General features: G+C 44.5%; 1 protein-coding gene across 1 annotated transcript in view; it reads left to right on the top strand.

The window, feature by feature from the left end:
* The window catches only part of LOC115138576 (serine/threonine-protein phosphatase 2A 56 kDa regulatory subunit epsilon isoform), a 79,305-nt gene that overhangs the window by 42,492 nt on the left and 10,784 nt on the right, over positions 1 to 26,029 (top strand). Inside the window, 6 exon segments of the mRNA XM_029675538.2 lie at positions 14,154 to 14,350; positions 19,935 to 19,950; positions 19,953 to 20,035; positions 21,575 to 21,667; positions 21,796 to 21,926; positions 22,023 to 22,082. Of these exon segments, the coding sequence (XP_029531398.2) occupies positions 14,154 to 14,350; positions 19,935 to 19,950; positions 19,953 to 20,035; positions 21,575 to 21,667; positions 21,796 to 21,926; positions 22,023 to 22,082 (580 nt within the window).

Genomic DNA, 26,029 nt, shown 5'->3' on the forward strand with positions numbered 1-26,029 from the left:
CCACTGTAGTGGCAAATCGGTTCAAATATGACACAACCAAGAACTTTGAAAATCAATATAGACTTTTAATACAGCAGTATCATAAGCCGGAGCGCCCCGCGGGACCCACCCCTTTTCCAGAGCCCTGGCTCCAGTATTTATCCACATATTGCATATGAGCCCATCCCACATGTAAATTACGTTACATTCCAATCCGTGCATCCTGCTTGTTCAGCTCAATAACGCCCATACCTGCTTTCCGTCAGATTATAATGATGACAAGACCCTTGCTGTTCCTGCACTTAGCTAAATGCATTCTTTTGTTTGTGTATTATCTAGGATCAGCAGACTGTGTCTCCTCAGTTTCTAGCGTGTCCAGCTATACTACAAATACTATACATTCCTCTATCTTACAGCCCTATGTTTTGGCTCTGCACTTAGCTCAATATGTTACTATGTATGTGTGTCTTTATCTCAGAGCAACAGACTGTGTCTTCTCTGTCATTCCTTCTGCATCTCTACGTCCTAAAAATATGCAAACTATGTCTATTGGTCATCAGTTAGTCATTTGACTGACCCCCTCCTTTGTATATCCCTCTGGCCTTGGTATGTCCAGCTATCCTGGCAGCTATGTCACCTTCCCTTCATGTAGTCTGTTTTTAGTGTTCAGCTATTCTATCCATCTTATGCATTTGTCTATGTGTTATATTTGCAACCACACCACCAGGCCTTGACCAGTCGGCGAGGGGGCTGTCGTCGGTGCGACGTGTCTCCCTTCTCGACAGGTAATCCGCGTTTCCGTGCTTCGCCCCTGACCTGTGCACAACAGAAAAAGAGAAGCGTTGAAGGGACAAGAAGGGACGTTCCCCCGTCCGATCAAATACCCCAGGTACTCTACCTCCTTGAACCCTAGTTTGCATTTCTTGGGGTTCGCTGCCAACCCGGCTTGCCTGAGCTCGTCCAACACCACCTGGAGGTGCGTCAGGTGCTCTTCCCAACCTTGGCTGCGTACTACTGGTGGGGTCGAAGTACTTTGTCCATCAGGTGCTGGAATGTGGGTGGGGCTCCGTGGAGACCGAACTGGAGCACCAGGTACTGATATAGTCCGTCTAGTGTCGGAAACGCTGTCTTCTCCCGGGAGGAGTCTGTCAACGGTACCTGCCAATATCCTTTGGTCATGTACCGGGCCTTTCCCAATCGGTCGATGAGTTCATCCACCATTGGCATGGGGTAGGCGTCGAACAAGCTGATGTCGTTCACACCCCGGAATTCATTACAGAAACGCAGGCTACCATCCGGTTTGGGCACCAACACGATGGGGCTGCCCCATGCACTGTGGGACTCTTCAACTACCCCCATCCTCAGCATAGCCTCCACTTCTTGTTTCACGGCCTTCCTTTGTGCCTCCGGAATCTGATATGGACGTTTTCGTACCGTTTCCTCGGGCCGGGGATTCTCGGAGAACACCGCCATGTTCCAATCGATGAGCTCCCTGAGCGCTTGCTTCTGGGCCGGGTTGAGGTCCTCATTGCTCGGGACCACCACTTGTACCGTTGGCGTCCTGGGTCACGACCATAACACGGCCAAGGCTGTCCTCGTGCCACTTCTTCAATAGGTTCACGTGGTAAATCTGTTGGTTTCCGTCTCCCTAGCTGCCGTACGTGGTAATTGACAGGTGCCAGCTTCTGTCACCTCGTATGGCCCGTCCCATGTTGCCAGGAACTTACTTTCGGCCGTGGGGATTAAGACCAACACCCTTCTCCCACCTGGAATTCTCGGGGCTGGGTTCCCCGATTGTAGGCTTGGGCGTGTTGGGCCTTCTCCATAGGTTCCCTTACCACTGGCCATATGGCTGTCATCCGCTCCCTCATTGTCTCCACATGCCCTACCACGCTGCGTAAGGGGGTTGGTTGGGCTTCCCACACCTCCTTGGTGAGGTCCAGTAGGCTGCGTGACCTCCTCCCGTAGAGGAGTTCGAAAGGGGAAAATCCAGTGGAGGGCTGGGGTACTTCTCGGATTGAGAACAGTAGGTGGGGTAGTATCTGATCCCAGTTCTTCCCGCCCTGCTCGATGACCTTTCCGCAGCATTTGTTTGAGCGTTTTTATTGAACTGCTCGACGAGCCCATCCGTCTGCGGGTGAAAGACAGAGGTGTGTGCTCTCCTGCAGATCCGGACATCTTTCATTAGGCGGGACATAAACTCAGTACCTTGGTCTGTCAGGATCTCGTTTGGGATGCCCACCCAGCTAAAGAGGTGGAACAGCTCCCGGGCGATTCCCTTGGATACTGCTGCCCGTAGGGGAATAGCCTCGGGATACCTGGTGGCATAATCTACTATCACCAGGATGCACCGGTGTCCTTGTGCTGTTTTTACCAAGGGTCCCACTATGTCCATGGCGATACATTCAAAGGGCACCCCGATGATCGGTAGGTGGACCAGTGGGTTTCGGATGTGTGCTTTTGGGGCAATGAGTTGACACTGCGACAGTAGTCCTCCACAGCCCTCCTCATCCCGGGCCAGTGTAACCGGGCGGCGATCCCTTCCCGGGTCTTCTCCATTCCCAGGTTCGCCCCAAACAGGTGGGTGTGGGGCAGCTGAAGAACGGTTCCCATGTACCACCGGGGCAGCAACAAAAACCCCTCGAAGTTCCCCCTGTTAGTGCGACACCTGATACAAAAGGTTATTCTTGATTTGGAAATGGGGGTATCGCCAGTCACTCAACCCCAGAAGTAGCTGTCCATCCACTGCTATTCCTTGGGCTGCGGCGGCTTTCAAGTTCAGATCCGAATTGTCCCCTCAGTTGGCCCCCAGCGGGTGTCTCGACTGGCCCCTCGGAATCGGGGGGAGGTTGAACTCCTTCTGACTCCGGACCCGTAGATACAGGTTGGTCAACCGATTGCTTCTGGGCCGTACAGGCGATAGGTCGTCCCTGCTCTCTTAGGCTTGCTCGTATCTTTTTCTTCAGCTCGTGCCCCCATAGGGCTTTGAACAGCGGACATTCCTGTCCAACTAGGAGAGGTACCGGCAACTCTGGTACTGCACCCACCGTCATCTGGAAGCTAGCTCCCTTGTGGCATCATGATGTTAGTCCATACGGTTGGATGAGTCTCCATCGACGAGTCTCCCCCTGGTGGCTGACCTGTTGTACATCACAGTGTATAGACATGGAAGGTACAGTGGGGCAAAAAAGTATTGTCAGCCACCAATTGTGCAAGTTCTCCCACTTAAAAAGATGAGAGGCCTGTAATTTTCACCATAGGTACACTTCAACTATGACAGACCAAATGAGGGAAAAAAATCCAGAAAATCACATTTGTAGGATTTTTAATGAATTTATTTGCAAATTTATGGTGGAAAATACGTATATGGATAGAAAAGGTGTAGAGCAGTAGGTTTGGGTGGTTTCCTGATTTTATTATTTATTTATATGTTTTAATACCGTCCTCTCATCCTGGGATATACGATATGACCGGCATAATACAAAATGCAAAAAATACCATTGGGCATCTGTTACCAGAATGCTAACGAAATTAACACAACTAATAGTGCAATTCCATGTAGGCTGCTATCTAAATGTGCTAATGAGTGAAAACAAAAATAATCAAATTGCAAAGACGGGCAATACAGCTCATAAAGTTATACATAAGCTCAGCTATAAAAAAAAACGTCCCTTTTTCAGGACCCTGTCTTTCAAAGATAATTCATAAAAATCCAAATAACTTAAGATCTTCATTGTAAAGGGTTTAAACACAGTTTCCTATGCTTGTTCAATAAACAATTAATGAACATGCACCTGTGGAACGGTCAATAAGATTCTAGCAGCTTAGACGGTAGGCATTTAAGGTCACAGTTATAAAAACTTAGGACACTAAAGAGACCTTTCTACTGACTGAAAAACACCAAAAGAAAGATTCCCAGGATCTCTGCTCATCTTTGTGAATGTGCCTTAGGCATGCTGCAAGGAGGCATGAGGACTGCAGACGTGGCCAGGTTAATAAATTGCAATGTCCGTACTGTGAGACCCCTAACAGGGAGACAGGATGGACAGCTTATCGTCCTCGCAGTGGCAGACCATGTGTAACAACACCTGCACAGGATCGGTACATCCGAACATCACACCTGTGGGACAGGTACAGGATGGCAACAATAACTGCCCGAGTTACACCAGGAATGCACAATCCCACCATCAGTGCTCAGACTGTCTGCAATAGGCTGAGAGAGGCTGGACTAAGGGCTTGTGTAGACCTGTTGTAATTCAGGTCCTCACCAGACATCACCGGCTACAACGTTGCATATGGGCACAAACCCATCGTCGCTGGACCAGACAGGATTGGCAAAAAGTGCTCTTCACTGTCGACGTGGTTTTGTCTCACCAGGGGTGATGGTCGGATTGGCGTTTATCGTCAAAGGAATGAGCGTTACACCGAAGCTTGTACTCTGGAGTGGGATTGAGGTGGAGGGTCAGTCTTGGTCTGGGCGGTGTGTCACGGCATAATCGGACTGAGCTTGCTGTCATTACAATCTCAATGCTGTGCGTTACAGGGAAGACATTCTCCTCCATGTGGTACCCTTCCTGCAGGCTCATCCTGACATGGCCATACTGCTTGTTCTGTGCATGATTTCCTGCAAGACAGGAATGTCAGTGTTCTGCCATGGCCAGCAAAGAGCCCGGATCTCAATCCCATTGAGCACGCCTGGGACCTGTTGGATCAGCGGGTGAGGGATAGGGCCATTCCTCCCCAGAAATGTCAGAGAACTTGGTGGAAGAGTGGGGTTACATCTCACAGCAAGAACTGGCAAATCTGATGTCAGATGTCAATCTGATGTCAGTCAGATACTGACTTTTGATTTTGACCCCCACCCCCTCCCCCTTGTTCAAAGACACATGATTCAATTTGTTAGTCACATGTCTGTGGAACTTGTTCAGTTTGTTTGAATCTTATGTTCAGATAACTATTTACACGTTTGCTGAAAATGAACGCCGTTGCCAATGAGAGGACGTTTTTTTTTTTTTTGCTGAAGCTACCGAATGTAATTTGTGATGAGTTTGGACATTTTACATGAAAGTGAACCAGATACATTGTGCAAATGAACAACATTTGGACACATGCGTGTCTGAAGGAAGAACAGTACTGGCTCTGAAACAGCATGTTAAGGTTATAGGCTGTGTTGAGTCTGGAGTCAGTAGGGCAAGGGGTCTGCCTGCTCTGCTTGGAGAAGATAGGAGAGGAGCAGACGGGCCGTGGAGAGAAAGGAAATCATGATGGCAGCGGTACAGAACTCATCCTAGGGGCTTTGACTTCTCAAACATGGCAGAAAGCTTCCAAATATGGTTCCCCGTCACCTTATCAATAAATGAACTTACTTACTTTCAGCTAGGGGGCACTTTTGTAAAAAAAAACATGTAAATTGTGTGAATTTTTACCTATTTTTCTCCCCAGTTTTCGTGGTATCCAATTGTTTTTAGTAGCTACTATCTTGTCTCATCGCTACAACTCCCGTACTGGCTCGGGAGAGACTAAGGTTGAAAGTCATGCGTCCTCCGATACAAAACCCAACCAAGCCGTACTGCTTCTTAACACAGCGCACATCCAACCCAGAAGCCAGCCACACCAATGTGTCGGAGGAAACTCCGTGCACCTGGCAACCTTGGTTAGCGCGCACTGCGCCCGGCCCGCCACAGGGGTCGCTGGTGCGCGATGAGACAAGGACATCCTTACCGGCCAAGCCCTCCCTAACCCGGACGACGCTAGGCTAATTGTGCGTCGCCCCACGGACCTCCAAGTCGCGGCCGGTTACGACAGAGCCTGGGCGCGAACCCGGAGTCTCTGATGGCACAGCTTAACCACTGCGCCACCCGGAAGGCCTCGGGGGCACTATTTTTTATGTTTGAAAAAATAACATTCCCAATGTAAACGGCCTATTTCTCAGGCCCATATGCTAGCATATGCATATAATTGACAGATTGGGATAGCAAACACTCTAAAGTTTCCAAAATTGTCTAAATATTGTTTGTGAGTATAACAGAACTGATATTGCATGCAAAACCTGAGGAAAATCAAACCAGGAAGTGGCTTCTATTTTGTAAGCTCCATGTTCCATAGCCTGCCTTCGCTCTATTTAAAGGGATATCAACCAGATTATTTTTACTATCGCTTCCTCAAGGTGTCAACAGTCTTTAGACATAGTTTCAGGCTTTTATTTTGAAAAATGAGCAAGAAAGATAACATCGCGTCGGTGGATAGCTGGGTGTTTGCATGAGTTTTGCTTGCGATCATCAAAGGTAAGCGATTTAATTTATTGCTTTTCTGATTTTCGTGACCAAGCTCCTTTGATGCTAGGTGTTCATAATGTTTTGTCTAGTGATGGATAATTTTACACAAACGCTTGGATTGCTTTCGTAATATGTAAAGCATATTTTCAAAATCTGAGACGACAGGTGGATTAACAAAATGCTAAACTGTGTTTTGCTATATTGCACTTGTGATTTCATGAATATAAATATTTTTTGTAATATTTGAATGTGGCGCTATGCAATTCAGCGGTTGTTGATGACAATTATGGGTGGGTAGCGTCAAGAAGTTAAACTCTTAGACTATCGATACCGACAGAATAAGAACAAGTCTTTGATAGTAATTACTAGTCTGCAGCTAGGAATTCGGTATCATTGAACGCAGGACTCTACAGAGGGTGTTGCGCCCAACGCATCACCGGGGACAAACAACCTGCCCTCCAGGACACCTACAGCACCTGGATGTCACAGGAAGGCAAGACTATCGGCAAGAAGATCGTCAAGGACATCAACCACTCGAGCAACGGCTTGTTCACCCTGCTGTCACCCAGAATGTGAGTTCAGTACATGTGCATCAAAGCTGAGACTAAGAAGCTGTTTTAGTCTATCAAGGCCAACATACTGTTAAAAAGCCATCCCTAGCCGGCTTCCACCAGGTTACTCAACACTGCACCCTAGAGGCTGCTGCCATATGTATATAGACATGGAATCGCTGGTCACTTTAATGTTTACATAATTAAAACTATTTCTTATGTATATACTGTATTCTACTGTATTTTGGTCAATACAACTCCGAAATTTCTTAATTTCATTCTTTTAGATTTGTATTCTGTTGTAAATTGTTAGATCCACTGTTGGCGCTAGGAACACAAGCATTTTCCTACACCCGCAATAACATCTCCTAAATATGTTATGTGACAATAATATTTGATTTGAATGCCAACTGCGAGCCTAATCGCCCAACATCCGTGCCCGTCCTGACAGAATGGTACCGGAGGAGATGGCTGCCATTTTACGGGCTCCTAACCAATTGTGCCACTTTGTGTTATTTCACATTGTTTGCATTGAGGAGTACACCACATCAGTCACCGGCTTCAACAATAAGTGCATCGATGACGTTGTCCCCACAGTCACCGTACGTACATACCTTGACCAGAAGCCATGGATAACAGGCAACATCTGCACTGAGCTAAAGGGTAGAGCTGCCGCTTTGAAAGAGTGGGGCTCTAGCCCGGATGCTTATTAGAAATTCCGCTATGCCCTCAGACAAACATCAAACAGGCAAAGTGTAAATACAGGACTAAGATTGAATCCTACTACAATGGCTCCGACGCTTGTCGGATGTGGCAGGGCTTGCAAACTATTACGGACAACAATGGGAAGCACAGCAGCGAGCTACCTAGTGACACAAGCCTACCAGATGAGCTAAATGACTTCTATGCACGCTTCAAGGCAAGCAATACTGAAGCATGCATGAGAGCATCAGCTGTTCTGGACGACTGTGTGATCACTCTCTCCATAGCTGATGTAAGACCATTAAACAAGTCAACATTCACAAGGCCGCAGGGCCAGACGGATTACCAGGACGTGTACTGCGAGCATGCGCTGTCCAACTGGCAAGTGTCTTCACTGACGTTTTCAACCTCTCCCTATCTGAGTTTGTAATACCTAATGTTTCAAGCAGACCACCATAGACCCTGTGCCCTAGAACACCAAGGTCATCTGCCTAAATCACTACTCAACCGTAGTACTCATGTCTGTAGCCATGGCTCACATCATGGTCATGTCTCACATCAACACCATTATTCCCAGAAACCCTAGACCCACTTCAATTTGCATACCACCCCAACAGATCCACAGTTGACAGAATATCTATTGCACTCAAAACTGCCCTTTCCCACCTGGACAAAAGGAACACATGTGAGAATTATGTTCATTGACTGCAGCGCAGCCTTCACCATTGTACCCACAAATTTCATCATTAAGCTAAGGACCCTGGGACTAAACACCTCCCTCTGCAACTGGATCCTGGACTTCCTGACGGGCTGACACCAGGTGGTAAGGGTAGGCAACACATCTGCCATGCTCATCCTCAATGTGGGGGCCTTCATGGGTGCGTGCTTAGTCTCCTCCTGTACTCCCTGTTCACCCATGGCTGCGTGGCCGAGATGATCGTGGACTACAGGAAAAGGAGTGCCGAGCGCACCCCCATTCTCATCAACGGAGCTGTAGTGGAGCAGGTTGAGATCTTCAAGTTCCTTGGTGTCCACATCACCGACATGGTCCAAACACACCAAGAAAGTTGTGAAGAGGGCACGACAATGCCTATTCCCCCTCAGGATCCTGGAAAGATTTGGCATGGGTCCTCATATCCTTATTGTTCTTCAGCTGCACCATCAAAATTATTCAGACTGGTTGCATCACCGCCTGGTATGGCAACTGCTTGGCCTCCGACCGCAGGGTGCTACAGAGGGTAGTGGGTACAACTCTGTACATAACTGGGGCCAAGCTTCCTGCGATCCAGGACCTCTATACCAGGCAGTGTCATAGGAAGGCCCTAAAAATTGTCAGACTCCAGCCACCCTAGTCATAGACTGTTCTCTCTGCTATCGCACGGCAAGTGGTCCCGGAGTGCCAAGTCAAGGTCCAAAAGGCTTCTTAACAGCTTCTATCCTCAAGCCATAGAACTGCTGAACATGTAATCAAATGCCTACCCAGACCTTTTACGTTTCCCCTCCCCCTTTTTTAACGCTGCTGCTAATCGCTGTTGTATCTATGCATAGTTACTTTACCCCTACCTACATGTACATATTACCTCGACTAACCTGTACCCCCGCACATTGACTCGGTACCGGTACCTCCCTGTATATAGCCTCATTATTGTTATTTTATTGTTGCTCTTTTTTACTTTATTTAGTAAATATTTTTTTCTTAACCAACAAATCAATTTTAAGAACTAGGAGTTAAGGGCTTGTAAGTAAGCATTTCACGGTAACCTGTTATATTCACCGCATGTGACCATTTTGGGGGGGATTTTGCTCATGTGGCTGAGTGGAAGCAAATCCCTGCAGCAATGCTCTTAACATCTAGTGGAAAGCCTTCACAGAAGAGTGGATTCTGTTATAGCAGCTAAGGGGGTACCAACTCTATATTAATGCCTGTGATTTTGGAAATAAATGTTCTTCGAGCAGGTGTCCACATATGTTTGGGCATGTAGTGGGTAAAACAGTATGCAAACATTAGTGAACAGTGTTCAATGACTATGTACATAGGGCAGCAGTCTCTAAAGTGCAGGGTTGAGTACCGGGTGGTAGCTGGCTAGTAACAGTGACAAAAATTCAGGGCAGGGTACTGGGCGGAGGCTGGCTAGTGGTGACTATTTAAGTCTGATGGCCTGAGATATAAACTCTTTTTCAGTGTCTCCATCCTAGCTTTGATGTACCTGTACTGCCTCTGCCTTCTAGATGGGTGAAGAGGCTGTGGCAAGGAAAGCTGAGGTCCTTGATCTTCTTGGCCTTCCTGTGACACCAGGTGCTGTGGATTTCCAGGGGGGCAGGAAGTGTGCCCCTGTTGGATGCGTTGTGCTGACTGCACAACCCTCTGGAGAGCTCTGCAGTTGCGGAGTGTGCTTGTGTGTATTTTATGAATCCCCAAGGCCATAAGGTGTATTTTTATCTGTTTTTTAAAATCTAATTCTACTGCTGGCATGAGTTATGTGGAATAGAGTTCCATGTAGTCATGGCTCTATCTAGTACTGTGTGCCTCCCATAGTCTGTTCTGGACTGTGAAGAGACCTCTAGTGGCATGTCTTGAGGGGTGTGCATGTGTGTGGATCTGGGCTGTCTCTCCTCCCTGGAGGGATTACATGCTCTGTTAATTGCTTCCTTTTAAAGGGAAAGTCTAGTCAAACTATCTAATGTCCATTGCTCGTGTTTCTTGGCCCAAGCAAGTCTTCTTATTATTGGTGTCCTTTCGTTTTTTTTGCAGCAATTCGACCATGAAGGCCTGATTCAAGTAGTCTCTTCTGAACAGTTGATGTTGAGATGTCTGTTACTTGAACTCTGATGCATTTATTTGGCCTGCAATTTCTGAGGTGCAGTTAATTCTAATGAACTTATCCTCTGCAGCAGAGGTAACGCTGGGTGTTCCTTTCCTGTGGCAGTCCCCATGAGAGCCAGTTTCATCATTGCGCTTAATTTTTTCGACTGCACTTGAAGAAAATGTCACATTTTCTGGATTGACTAACCTTCATGTCTTAATGTAATGGACTGTTGTTTCTCTTTGCTTATTTGAGCTGTTCTTGCCGTAATATAGACTTGGTCTTTTACCAAATAGTGCCATCTTCTATATACCACCCCTACATTCTCACAACACAACTGATTGGCTCAAACGCTTTAAGAAGGAAAGAAATCCCAAATTAACTTTAACAAGGCACACCTGTTAATTGAATGCCACGAGTGTGCAAAGCTGTCATCAAGGCAAAGGGCAGCTACTTTGAAGAATCTCAAATATAAAATATATTTAGATTTGTTTAACACGTTGTTACTACATGATTCCATGTGTTATTTCATAGTTGATGTCTTCACTATTATAATAAAACATTTGAATGAGTAGGTGTGTCCAAACTTTTGACTGGCACTGTGTGTATATACAACATTTTTAGATTGATGTCCTGGCCTACCTCTTTCAGGTAATACATTCAATGCAGTATAAGCCTCATATTTAGCTAATTAAAGATGGGGTATGCATAAAAATCAAACATTGCCTCTTGCATAATACGCCCATACCTGTGCTCCACTGGCATCTCCCCTTAAAAAAAACATTCCTTAGCTTTTGGAGTCCCATGCATGAAAAGTTAGACTAGCATCTCTGGACATTTAAAAAAAAAAAAAAATTCTTAGACTATTTGAAGAGGTACCCAAGCTCTTGTTGGTGGAAATTTAAATATAGCAGCCAATAGAAATCACGGGCAGTTTGAAAGAAGAGCGAACTCGCACTGGCAGTAGGCTATAGCAGTTAATTTCAGACCCATAACCATTCAATCGTCGTGAAGAGAAGTGAAAGCCTTCTGCATCTAATTCTAGTACTATAATATGGATGTCAATAGAATGATTAAGGACAAACTTGATATAATTTAACTGTTGAAAGCGAGGAAGGAATGAAGCAACGAGAGAGCGAAAGAGCCAAATAGGCTTATAACATTAGGGAAATATATCAGCCTACCAATTATACAAATAGGCCGTATACTTCAACATTGTCAATGTAATTCACAAGCCTATACTTGTAACTTTGTAGGCTGCATGTGCTGCATCAGAATCCCATGTTCTCTCCCTGCTTTATCATGGTTTCAACGCTGTGCGTAATTCCAGCCCTTATAATTCAATACAGTATTACAGTTCATGTGCAGTAGCCTATATCATATATGTTTGGTCTGGTGAATCCAAATTTGAGATTTGTTTCCAACTGCTGAGTCTTTGTGATGCAGAGTAGGTGAATGGATGATCTCCGCATGTGGTTCCCACTGTGAAGCATGGAGGAAGAAGTGTGGGGGTGCTTTGGTTTGTGATGAGTTGGACTGCAGAGTGAAGGAAAAGAATCCAGTGCTCAGCATATGTGGGAACTCCTTCAATAAGGTTGGAAAAGCATTCCTCTTGAAGCTGGTTGAGAGACTGCAAAGTGTGTGAAAAGCTGTCATTAAGGCAAAGGGTGGCTACTTTGAAGAATCTCAAAATATAAATAAATATATAAAATATTTTTAGATTTGTTTAACACTTTTTTAGTTACTACATGATTCCATATGTTAAAAAATAAAGAAACCCTTGAATGAGTAGTGTCTAAACGTTTGACACTTAATCTAGAACAGGATTATCTATTTTGTTGTCTGAATGGAATTGAGGGGGAGTGCTTGCGCGTGCACTGATTTTAAAGCAACGATATTCGAGTGAGGCTGTGTTAAAAAATAAAGTGACTGCTCAAGCCAGATGGAGATGGGTAAATTAGACACGCATTCGGTCTTTACATTATAGACTATGCTGCAGCAAATGTAGGCCTAACTATGACAAGAAAAAAAGTTACCATGATATGATAGATCTACATGCATTGTGAACTGCGCTCCAATTTGAGATGGGCTGTCTGTTCCCACCCTGAGCTTTGATGGTTCATCATGCAGAGGCCGCAGAGAAGCCATATTTAAACATTTCATATCATTTCACGCCATGCTGTTCTTATATCCTGAACAAAAATATAAACGCAACATAAGTGTTGGTTTCATGAGCTGAAATAAGAGCTCAAAATGTTCCATATTCAGAAAAAGGATTTCTCATTTTTTGCAAATTTGTTTACATCCCTGTTAGTGAGCGTTTCTCCTTTGTCAAGATAATCCATCCACCTGACAAGTGAGACATATCAAGAAGCTTGATTTGACAGCAGGATCATTGCACAGGGGACAATAAAGGCCACTCTAAAATGTGCAGTTTTGTTACACAACACAATGCCACAAATGGTCATTTATTTTCCATAAGCCGCGTCCAACGTCTTATTAGAGAATGTGTCAGTACTTCCAACCGGCCTCACAATTGCAGACCATGTGTAACCACGCCAGCCCAGGGACCTCCACATCCGGCTTCTTCACCTGCGGGATTGTCTGAGACCAGTCACCCGGGCAGCTTATGAAACTGAGGAGTATTTCTGCTTGTAATAAAGCCCTTTTGGGGGGTCATGTGACATCCATAGATAAGGGTCTAATTCACACTAACGCACAGTCTTGATGGGCGTGTGGCCTTCCTCTATGATGGCCACATCTTGGTCCCTGGGCTCTCGGCCCCTCTTGGTAAGGAGCTGCAGCATGGTGGAGTTGGTGTGGTTCCTGAGTTAATTAAGCAATTAACATCCCATCATGTTTAGGGCCATGTAAAAATGCCCAGTTGCCCATTATTTTGGCTACCGTGTCTAGAAGAGATCTCGTGACTTTGAAAGAGGGGTCTTGAAAGGAGCATAGGGGCTTTAAAGGGGTGTGTTAGTCACCAGATCAACCCAATTGAACACATGGGAGATTCTGGAGTGTTTTCCACCACCATCAACAAAACACCAAATTATGGAATTTCCCATTGAATAATGGTGTCACATCCCTCCAATAGAGTTCCAGACACTCTTAGAATCTATGCCAAGGCACATTGAAGCTGTTCTGGTGGCTCGTGGTGGCCCAACATCCTATTCAGACACTATGTTGGGTTTGCCTTTATTTTGGCAGTTACCTGTATTGCCCTGTGTTATGCCATGTTGACAGATGCTTGGCTGAGAATACCATAGCTTAGTGTAGATACTTAGTCTTAGGGATGGCCTGTGATGAGGTCACTTTTATCCACTTTTTATACCACCTGTTTAAACTGCAGGCACTGACTGACTATATAGATCTACCGTAAGTACAAGTACACACAGCCTGGATTTAAGATCTTGTGCAAACTGGTCTCTGATGGAAGCGATTTCATGTCTGGATCAGGTTCCTCTGATTTGTATTGCATGTATGGTCTTTGCGCTTCTACCTGTACTACGCTGTTAACAGCGTGAGCAACATCCACAGTAATCTGTTGACTACAGTGACATGCTGCAGTAATGAGGGACCTGTAGGTTCGTGTGGCGTGTGGTCCGTTGCCTCTATAGCAGCTCATCTCTTACGTAATCATGGAAGACTGAGTTAGTTGGATTGGTTCATCAGGGTGAATATATAAAAAATTAACAAGTGAAGGTCCTTAAATTCACATTTTCCTTTCCTCATTCACTCTCCATCTCTACTCCAATGTTGTCCTCCCCCTCTCCACTAGAAGTCTCCCTATACTAGTAGGCCTCTACTGACCGTTTCTCGTTCTCTCCCTATGTGTGTAGACGTGCCAGCGCCGGAGCAGCCGGAGCTGTTCTTGAAGAAGCTGCAACAGTGCTGTACTGTTTTTGACTTCATGGACACGCTGTCTGACCTAAAGATGAAAGAGTACAAGCGCTCCACGCTCAACGAACTGGTGGACTATGTCACCGTCAGCAGGGGCTACCTGACAGAACAGGCCTACCCGGAGGTTGTCAAAATGGTGAGGCCACAACACATTGTGCCTTAAAGTAAACTAACTCCTAGCCACGCTACAATCTTAGTTTGTAAAATACTGGAGGGTTTCTGGTTCTTACAGACTACTCAGCTTCAGAGTAGTCTGTAAGAACACTAGGACCCATCTCCTAGTTTACCATTTATTTAGAAAAGGGATGTAATCGGATATGATGGTTGCTAGCCTAGTATTCTGGGAGTAAATAATACGGAATAGATGCCAGTTCAACATCAAATATATTCAAAGGATAACTACACTGAAGAAAAATAAACGCAACATACAACAATTTCAAAGATTTTACTGAGTTACAGTTCATAAGGAAATCAGTCAGTTGACTCTTATAAGGGAAGATGGTGCCGACAGAGAGGGTCACCTCGCTTCTAGTCCTTAGGAAACTATGCAGTATTTAGTTTATGTATTTCTTAAATTGTTAGCCCAGATAATCTTTAGTGTTATTACATACAGCCGGGAAGAACTATTGGATATCAGAGCGACGTCAACTTACCAGGAATACAACTTTCCTAAAACGTATATCTTGTTCAAACCACCCAAGGCATTCTAACTGATTCCAGAGGCTGACCCAAAACAACGTTGCCGCGGAAGAGGTAGACGGAGCGTCCTTCTGGTCAGACTTCGGAGGCGCACGCACCACCCACCGCTTCCAAGAATATTACTCGCTTATGTCCAGTCTCTAGATTACAAGGTAGATGAAATTAGGGCAAGGGTTGCTTTCCAGAAAGACATCCGGGATTGTAACATACTCTGTAACATACTTTCTGAGGACATGCTGTCGGGAGTCTGTACAGCCACCGGGATGATTAACGACTCATGGTGTGATTGTAACATACAGGAACTCAAGTCCTTTTGTTCACCTGACCAAGAATTCCTTACGCTCAAATGCCGACCGTATTATCTCCCAAGACAATTCTCGTCGGTTATTGTCACAGACGTGTATATCCCCCTCAAGCCGATACCACGACGGCCCTCAAGGAACTACACGCAAACTGGAAACTATGTACCCTGAGGTTTCATTTATTGTAGTTGGGGATTTTAACAAAGAAAATTTGAGATCAAGGCTACTTAAATTCTATCAGCATATTGATTGTAGTACCCAGGCTGGCAAAACACGATCAATGCTACTCTAACTTCTGCGATGCATACAAGGCCCTCCCCCCGCCCTCTGTTCAGCAAATCTGACCACAACTCCATTTTGCTTCTCCCCTCCTATAGGCAGAAACTCAAACAGGATGCACACCTGTGACCAGGACCATTCAACGCTGGTCTGACCAATCAGAATCCACGCTTCAAGAATGTTTTGATCACGTGGACTGGGATATGTTCCCGGGTAGCCTCCGAGAATAATATATTTATATGCTGATTCTGTGAGTGAGTTTAAGGAAATGCATCAGATGTTGTACCACTGACTATTAAAATCTACCCTAACCAGAAACAGTGGACAGATGGTGGCATTGGTAAACCACCGCATTTAACCATGGAAAGATGACCAGGGCCTCCCAGGTGGCGCAGTGGTTAAGGGCGCTATACTGCAGCGCCAGCTGTGCCATCAGAGACTCTGGGTTCGCGCCCAGGCTCTGTTGTAACTGGCCGCGACCGGGAGGTCCGTGGGGCGACGCACAATCGGCCTAGCGTCGTCCGGGTTAGGGAGGGCTTGGCTGGTAGGGATGTCTTTGTCTCCTCGCGCACCAGCGACTCCTGTGGCGGGCCGGGCGCAGTGCACGCTAACCAAGGTTGCCAGGTGCACGGTGTTTCCTCCGACACATTGGTGCGGCTGGCTTCCGGGTGCGGCTTGGTTGGGTTGTGTATCGGAGGACGCATGACTTTAAACCTTTGTCTCTCCCGAGCCCATACGGGAGTTGTAGCGATGAGACAAGATAGTAGCTACTAAAAACAATTGGATACCACGAAATTGGGGAGAAAAAGGGGTAAAAATTAAAATAGAAAAAATGTCAAAGAAAGACTACCAGGAATATGGCCAAATACAAACAATGTGGTTATTCATTCCACAAGGCAATCAAACAAGTGAAATGTCAGTATAGGGACAAAGTGGAGTCTCAATTCAATGGCTCAGACACGTATACGGCAGGGTATACAGACAATCACTACAAAAAGAAAATCAGTCACATCACGGACACTGCCATGCTTCCAGACAAACTAAACAACTTTGCCCGCTTTGAGGATAACACTGTGCCACCGAAGTGGTCCGCTACCAAGGACTGTGGGCTCTCCTCCTTCGTGGCGGACGTGAATAAGACATTTAAGTATGTTAACCCTAACAAGGCTGACTGCCCAGATGGCATCCCTAGCCGCGTCCTCAGAGCATGCGCAGACCAGCTGGCTGGTGTGTTTATGGACATTCAATCTCTCCCTATCCCAGTCTGCTGTCCCCACATGCTTCAAGATGGCCACCATTGTTCATGTACCCAAGGTAACTGAACTGAATGACTATTGCCCCGTAGCACGAACTTCTGTTATCACAAATTGCTTTGAGAGACTAGTCAAGGATCATTTCAACTCCACCTTACTTGCCACCCTAGACCCACTAACCCAATAGGTCCACAGACGATGCAAACGCCATCACACTGCACGCCGTCCTATCCCATCTGGACAAGAGCAATACCTATGTAGGAATGCTGTTCATTGACGACAGCTCACACCTTACCTGCCACCCTAGACCCACTGCAATTTGCATACCGCCCCAATAGGTCCACAGACGATGCAATCGCCATCACACTGCACACGGCCCTATCCCATCTGGACAAGAGGAATACCTATGTAAGAATGCTGTTCATTGAGTACAGCTCAGCATTCAACACCATAGTACCCTCCAAGCTCATTAAGGTGGAGGCCCTGGGTCTCAACCCCGCCCTGTGCGATTCGGTCCTGGACTTCATGACTGGCCGCCCCCAGGTGGTGAAGGTAGGAAACAACATCTCCACTTCGCTGACCCTCAACACTGAGGCCCCACAACGGTGTGTGCTAAGTGTGGTGTGTGCTACTCCCTGTTCACCCATGACTGCGGGGCCATGCACGCCTCCAACTCAATTATCAAGTTTGCAGACACAGTAGTAGGCTTGATAATAGAATTTGTTTAAATGAATGAATAGAATATTCCACCCTGAAACCATATAATTGTACGAAATTGATTATAGTCAGTAAAATTGTAATTAATGATGTGTGTAGTTTTAGTCAGAATTAGGGTAAAACAATATATCTGTACAATATATTGTTTATAGTATCTTAAACAGACTGTCTGAGCAAAATTTGGTGCCGACCTTGGCTAGGGGCCACAGATTTGGGAGAGGGCAGGGAGTACTTCTCACGGCCTCTCTAATCTTGGGGGATGACAGGAAGTATTGTGGAATTGTATTGTGGAAGTATGTGCGCCACCATAAAATGGATGTCTTTGTATTGTGGACTTCAGAACGTTCTCGTGAATAAATTGTACTGACCTTTTGCATAAGCTGAGTCTTTGACTAATTATTATTAAACCCATGGTTTTACAGACCTCGGGGATTGGTCAAAGCTATTGATTGATTGTTCAATCCCAATGATAATAACATTCTCGTGACAAGGCTTCATCACCAACAACGACGAGACAGACTGTAGGGAGGAGGTGAGGTCACTCGGAGTGTGGTGTCAGGAAAACAACCTCACTCAACGTCAACAAAACAAAGGTTGTGGACTTCAGGAAACAGCAGAGGGAGCACCCCCCCCCTATCCACATCGAAGGGACAGCAGTGGAAAGTTAAGTTCCTCAGCGTACACATCACGGACAAACTGAAATAGTCCACCCACACATCTAGTGTGGTGAAGGCGCAACAGCGCCTCTTCAACCTCGGGAGGCTGAAGAAATGTCTTGACACCCCAAAACACTCACTAACTTTTACAGATGCACAATTGAGAGCTTCCTGTATGGCAACTGCACCGCCCACTATCGTATTGCTCTCCAGAGGGTGGTGTGGTCTGCACAAGGCATCACCGGGGGCAAACTACCTGCCCTCCAGGACACCTATAGCACCTGATGTCAGATGAAGGGCATAAAGATCATCAAGGACAACAACCACCTGAGCCACTGCCTGTTCACCCCGCTATCATCCAGAAGGGGAGGTCAGTACAGGTGCATCAAAGAGACTGAGAAACAGCTTCTATCTGAAGGCCATCAGACTGTTAAACAGCCATCACTAACACAGAGAGGCTGCTTCCTACATAGACTTGAAATGATTAGCCACTCTAACAAATGGATCACTAGTCACTTCATTAATGCCACTTTAATTATGTTTATGTATCTTGCATTACTTATCCCACATTTTTATACCATCTATTGCGTCTTGCCTATGCTGCTCGGTCATTGCTCATCCATATTTTTACATGTACATATTCTTATTCCACCCTTTTACTTATATGTGTGTGTATTAGGTAGTTGTGGAATTGTTAGATTACTCAAATAACATCTGCTAACCATGTGTATGTGACCAATAAAATTTTATTTGGATTTGATTTTTCATTATGCTCTAGTCTATGGATTTCACATCACTGGGAATACAGATATGTTTCTGTTGGTCACGGATACCTTGGTCACGGAGCAGAACTTGTCCGTATCTGGTGTGACGAGCATTTGCCTCGTTCAGTGCGACATGTCCTTCGCATAGTTGATCAGGCTGTTGATTGTGGCCTGTGGAATATTGTACCACTCCTCAATGGGTAGCATGTCTGGTGAGTTTGCAAGGCTCTAAAACAATTTTGGAGGCGGCTTATGTAGAGAATTTAACATTCCATTCTCTGGCAACAGTTCTGGTGGACATTCCTGCAGTCAGCATGCCAATTGGAGCCTTTAACTTGACACATCTGTGACATTGTAGTTTGTGATAAAACTGCACATTTTAGTGACCTTTTATTGCTCCCAGCACAAGGTGCACCTGTGTAATGATCCTGCTGTTTAATCGGATGGAATATCTTGGCAACGGATAAATGCTCACTAACAGGGAGGTAAACAAATTTGGGCACAAGATTTTTGAGAAATAAGTTGTGCATATGGAACATTTCCGGGATATTTTATTTGAGCTCAATTAATTTGGGACGAACACTTGGCTAACACATGTCAAACCATGTAAAACTCTATAGAAAGTCGACCTCAAATGCGTAGGTATAAAGGAGAAGATAAACTTGGTCGATAACACATCCATTGTAGGGAGATGTACATCAAAGGAGAGGACTATAAACTTAATTTAAAAAACTTATCAAAACAATTCAATCAGGTAACCACCTTGATTGGAATCAGGTGAGCCTACTTAAGGTGTGGGGGAAGGAAGTCCCGATCTTCAGGAAGTGGGAGTGACGGATGGTAGGTGGGGAATTTTCTGTTTGTATTTAATTTCATTTAGCTAGTTGACAAGAACAATGCTCATTAGTCAACATTTTGGTTTCACATCCGTATTGAAGTGCCTGAGTTGGCTATAAAACTGTTATATTACTCTGTGTCAATTGCCTTACTTTCCAGTGAAATCAGTTGATTTTGAAATCTTTTGATTTACCCCTTTACCCTGTCTTCCAGGTGTCTTACAACATATTCGGACCCTTCCGCCCACGGACAGTAATGAGTTTGACCCAGAGGAGGATGAACCCACACTCGAGGCCTCATGGCCGCACTTACAGGTAACAGCATAGGCTAGAATTGATGTATACGTTTCTGTGAGTATTCGTTCTGTCTTCAATTGGAGACCGAGTCCCCCCCCCCCCCATGAGAACCTTCCTGGTGTCATAGCTATTTTTGATATAATGTTCTTTTGTATGTGGACATTTGAGCTGGTGTTGAGCGTGTTCTGTTTCTCGGTCCCTGATTTAGTAAGATTTTATTACGGGTCTATTGTCAGGTGCTCATTCTCTCACCACCGTTTCTTTGGAACTGCTGCTCTGCCTCCTTAACCCCTCTGGCGCAGACGTGCCGCTAGCCAACCACCTCGACAACATCCGGTGAAATTGCAGAGTGCCAAATTCAAAATACAGAAATAGTCATAATAAACATTCATAAAAATACAAGTGTTATACAACAGTTTAAAGATGAAATTCTTGTTAATCCAGCCGCTTTGTCAGATTTCAAAAAGGCTTTACGGCAAAAGCATACCATGCGATTATCTGAGGACAGCACCCTGCTTACAAAAGCATACAAACATTTTCCAACCAAGTAAAGGAGTCACAAAAGTCAGAAATTGCGATAAAATGAATCACTTACCTTTTGAAGAGCTTAATCTGGTTGCAGTCACGAGAGTCCCAGCTACACAATAAATGTTTGTTTTGTTCGATAAAGTCCCTCTTTATATCCCAAAAACTCAGTTTTGTTCAGTAATCCACTGGCTCAAAGGCTGTCAAAGCATGCAGACGAATACATCCTAATAGTAATGGTAAAGTTTATCGAAACATGTCAAACGATGTTGATAATTAATCCTCATGTTGTCAATTGTCTAAATAATCAATAATATTTCAACCGGACAATAGCGTATTCAATAGAAAGGAAAAACAACAAAGGGCGCACACATGGTCACGCGCTCTCATTCTTCTTAATTTTTCAGAAAACAAGCCTGAAACAATGTCTAAAGACTGTTGACATCTAGTGGAAGCCATAGGAACTGCAATAGATACTCAATAGGCATTCAATTGAAAACCACCCACATAAAAAAAAATGCACTTCCTGGATGGATTTTCCTCAGGTTTTCGCCTACCATATCAGTTCTGTTATAGTCACAGACATTATTTTAACAGTTTTGGAAACTTTAGTGTTTTCTATCCAAATCTACCAATTATATGCATATCCTAGCTTCTGGGCCTGGGTAACAGGCAGTTTACTTTGCATGCTTGTCATCCAGACGTCAAAATACTGCCCCCAAGCCATAAGAAATTTTAAGAAATAGATGCTTATCTCAAGTAAATTCTTCCTGGTAAAAGTTTTATTTTCTTTATTACATTTCCAAAGCAACAGCCAAGTTCATTTGACCACATTTTGAGATTAACCCGCCTAGTCATAAGCCCCTCCCCATGGCCTTCTTGTAACCATGGTTACCACTTAAGGTACTAGTGACCCTACCCATGTTTTGCCTCTGTGACCTTTGACCTCCTCTGCTCCATAGCCTTACCTTTGTTTTATGAATCTCCATCCCTTAACATCTCCATCTCGCTCTTTCTTTCACTGTATCATAGCTGGTGTATGAGTTCTTCATACGATTCTTGGAGAGTCAAGAATTCCAGCCCAGCATTGCCAAAAAGTACATAGACCAGAAATTTGTTCTACAGGTGAGTGAGACTGTTACATTGAGGCTGCACTTTAAAAAATGTAGACTGGTGTTGTACACGTTTGAGGAGTTTGTAGTTGTTTCATCTTTTTCTTTCCCTTTTTGTTCTTTCTCCCTGGCTCTCTGTAGCTCTTGGAGCTATTTGACAGTGAGGATCCTCGGGAGAGAGACTACCTGAAAACAGTCTTACACAGAATCTATGGGAAATTCCTGGGGCTGAGGGCTTTTATACGAAAACAGATCAATAATATTTTTCTACGGTAAGACGGCGCTCTTCATTCTCCTCTACTCAGACCGTTGTGGTACTTTCACTGATGTTTCACTAACGTTTATCCACTCTCTCCTCTCTCGTAAAGTTTTGTTTATGAGACTGAGCACTTTAACGGGGTTGCTGAGTTACTGGAGATCTTGGGAAGGTATGTGACCCTGGATTAATTTATGGTTAGTTCTGATGCCTTTGTTCTCAGGTGCTGTCTTAACCCTTTACACTTGTGGGAATTGGACTATATGGATAGGGATAAATTGAAGTGTTTCTTACAAGATAAATATGAAAGCAATATGCCTAAGCATGGTAGCAATTGAAAAGGAACAGTTTGGATATTATGGGAAACGTATTAGACCAAAGTTGAGGACGTAACAGGACTGAATCCAAACATTACACTGTGTATTTTACATTTACTGTACTTTTTGTCGATAACGAAATCTAGAAATACTCTGGATACATTCACTAACATTATAAGAATAGGTGCAACACAAGACAAATAAATGACCAGGGTTTGAGTGAGAGGACTAACTGGTGTCTCAGTGGTCACACAACTCTCAAATGTGCACAGTTCCTAAGTAATTTCAATGCACTTTTATGACTCAGTATTCAATTAAGGTGATTTTTATTTTTTATTTTGCTCTCCTATAGTGGTTCTTCCTTTAAAAGTTACGAGTTTATGCCGTGACCCTTTGTGGTAGACGGTGGCATTCTGTCATTGCACCACACTATCACAAGGGGGAGTTAAAACTCTGCTCTATCGGAAGTCTAAACTGTGGCAATTAATGGAGCCGTTTTCCATCTGAGAGTCTCTCCTCTGGCACTAGAGTCCTGCATCAGGCAACAATAACAAAAACTCTTTGGTCCTGGAGCTAAGAGAGAACTTTGGTAAATAACATGGGGGTATTTCACTTGACATTTGGACTAACGATTTTCCGAAAATAGGCGTGGTGAGCTTTTGGTTTCTCTCCCGCTAAAAACAGAAATCATTCTAAGTAACAAACTGGCTTTATTTACAAATTATTAAGAATGTCTCACCCCATGTTCAAGAATGGCCTTTTACCCTTTATAAGTGATCACTTTTGGTTATTTGAAACAATCATCTCCAAAATATTGTTATTTTTTTTAAACAAACCGATTATTATTAACCCTGCATTATAATTATATAAAAGCCCCTTAGATATTCTCACAGATTAGATTTTTATTTAGACTCCTCCAATCCTCCAAATGTTGTTATTGGCGGAGAGTCACGTCGTTGGCGGAGAGTCGGCGGCATTGGCGGAGTTGGAGAGGGCGAAGAACAAGATGGAGTCACAATCCATGCCAGGCAAACATGCAGATTATTTCTACTACATTTTAGTTTCAACAAGTTTGATCGGGTTTAAATCAGGAGACCTACATGTAGAGATGAAAAAAAATATTTGTAGATATACTGTAGGCCTACCGTAGGTGACATGAGTCTCACTAGTGTTGAGTAATGTGCTGTTAAGTGTTGTAGGTCTTATTTTTAATTAACCTTTATTTTACTACTTAACGGTCTACTTACTCTGCTGGTGTCTTGACCCAGTTTATGCCTTCATTTGCAATGCAAACCATATTGAACTACTTTGGGAATAAATGGAAGGGAGAAAAAGTGGAGAAATTCTCTGTCGGCCCTGAAGGCCTTTTGAAAACAATTAATGAACATGCACCTGTGGAACGGTCGTTAAGACACTAACAGCTTACAGACGGTAGGCAATTAAGGTCACAGTTATGAGAACTTTGGACACTAAAGAGGCCTTTCTACTGACTTTGAAAAACACCAAAGGAAAGATGCCCAGGGTCCCTGCTCATCTGCGTGAATGTGCCTTAGGCATGCTACAAGGAGGCATGAGGACTGCAGATGTGGCCAGGGCAATAAATTGCAATGTCCGTACTGTGAGACGCCTAAGACAGCGCTACAGGGAGACAGGACGGACGGCTGATCGTCCTCGCAGTGGCAGACCACGTGTAACAACACCTGTACAGGATCGGTACATCCGAACATCTCACCTGCGGGACAGGCACAGGATGGCAACAACTGCCCGAGTTACACCAGGAACGCACAATCCCTCCATCAGTGCTCAGACTGACCGCAATAGGCTGAGAGAGGCTGGACTGAGGGCTTGTAGGCCTGTTGTAAGGCAGGTCCTCACCAGACATCACCGACAACAACGTTACCTATGGGCACATACACTAATACATCTTTATTTTTTTAAATAAAAAAATGCACTTTTCCCACGTTGAATAGTAGTCGCTGTCCATGGTTCTGAAACACATCAGTGCGCTGTTAAATTAGTGCCTTTTCCTAGACTATATTGCTATGTGCACAATAGCAAAGTTAACCAGCTTTTTGGTGTAGTGGAGCCCTTGCCTTATTGTCTATGAAAAGTGAGGAGGAAGGAAACCCCAACTTAATTAGGTCTATAATCAATAGACAAACTGTTAAATGTTGCTGGCTTTATAAATAATATGCAGTGCCTTCGGAAACTATTCAGACCCCTCCACATTTTGTTACTTTACAGCCTTATTCTAAAATGGATTAAATACATTTCCCTCTCAGCAATCTACACACAATACCCTATAATGACAAAGCGAAAACAGGATTTTAGAAATGTTTACAATTGTGTTAAAAATATTTACATAATTATTCAGACCCTTTGCTGTGAGACTCAATTGAGCTCAGGTGGATCCTGTTTCCATTGATCATCCTTGAGATGTTTCTACAACTTGAGGGGAGTCCACCTGTGGTAAATTCAATTGTTTGGACATGATTTGGAAAGGCACACACCTGTCTATATAAGGTCCCACAGTTGACAGTGCATGTCAGAGTAAAGACCAAGCCATGAGGTCGAAGGAATTGTCCATAGAGCTCCAGGACAGGATGGGGAAGGGTACCAAAAATGTCTGCAGCATTGAAGTCCCCAAGAACACAGTGGCCTCCGTCGTTTTTAAGTTGAAGTTTGGAACCACCAGGACTCTTCCTAGAGCTGGCCGCTTGGCCAAACTGAGCAATCGTGGGAGAAGGGCCTTGGTCAGGGAGGTGACCAAGAACCCGATGTTCACTCTGACAGAGCTCTAGATTTCCTCTGTGGAGATGGTTGTCTTTTTGGAAGGTTCTCCCATCTCTGCAGCACTCCAGCAATCAGGCCTTTATGGTAGTGGCCAGATGGAAGCCACTCCTCAGTAAAAAAAAAAACACATGGTGTAATTTGCCAAAAGGCACCCAAAGACTCCAGATTCTCCGGTCTGATGAAACCAAGATTGAACTATCTGGTCTGAATGCCAAACATCACGTATGGAGGAAACCTGGCACTATCCCTATGGTGAAACATGGCGGTGGCAGCATCTTTTTTTTTTCACCTTCATTTAACCAGGTAGGCAAGTTGAGAACAAGTTCTCATTTACAATTGTGACCAGGCCAGGATAATGCAAAGCAGTTCGACATATATAACAACACAGAGTTACACATGGAGTAAAACAAACACACAGTCAATAATACAGTAGAAATATAAGTCTATATACAATGTGTGCAAAGGAGGTAAGGGAGGTAAAGGCAAAAAAAGACCATGGTGGCGAAGTAAATACAATATAGCAAGTATAACACTTGAATGGTATATTTGCAGTGGAAGAATGTACAAAGTAGAAATAAAAATAATGGGGTGCAAAGGAGCTAAATAAATAAATACAGTAGGGGAAGAGGTAGTTTGGGCTAAATTATAGATGGGCTATGTACAGGTGCAGTAATCTGTGAGCTGCTCTGACAGCTGGTTCTTAAAGCTAGTGAGGGAGATAAGTGTTTCCAGTTTCAGAGATTTTTGTAGTATGTTCCAGTCATTGGCAGCAGAAAACTGGAAGGAGAGGGTCCAAAGGAAGAATTGGTTTTGGGGGTAAACACACTGAACTCTATCAGAGAAGTACTTGATGAACCAGGCGAGGCAATCATTTGAGAAACCAAGGCTATCGAGTCTGCCGATGAGGATGTGATGATTGACAGAGTCGAAAGCTTTGACCAGGTCAATGAGTACGGCTGCACAGTATTGTCTCTTATCGACGGCGGTTAAGATATCGTGGGATGTCCTC

The sequence above is a fragment of the Oncorhynchus nerka genome, linkage group LG12 (assembly GCF_034236695.1).
Source record: "Oncorhynchus nerka isolate Pitt River linkage group LG12, Oner_Uvic_2.0, whole genome shotgun sequence".
Lineage (NCBI taxonomy): Eukaryota > Metazoa > Chordata > Actinopteri > Salmoniformes > Salmonidae > Oncorhynchus > Oncorhynchus nerka.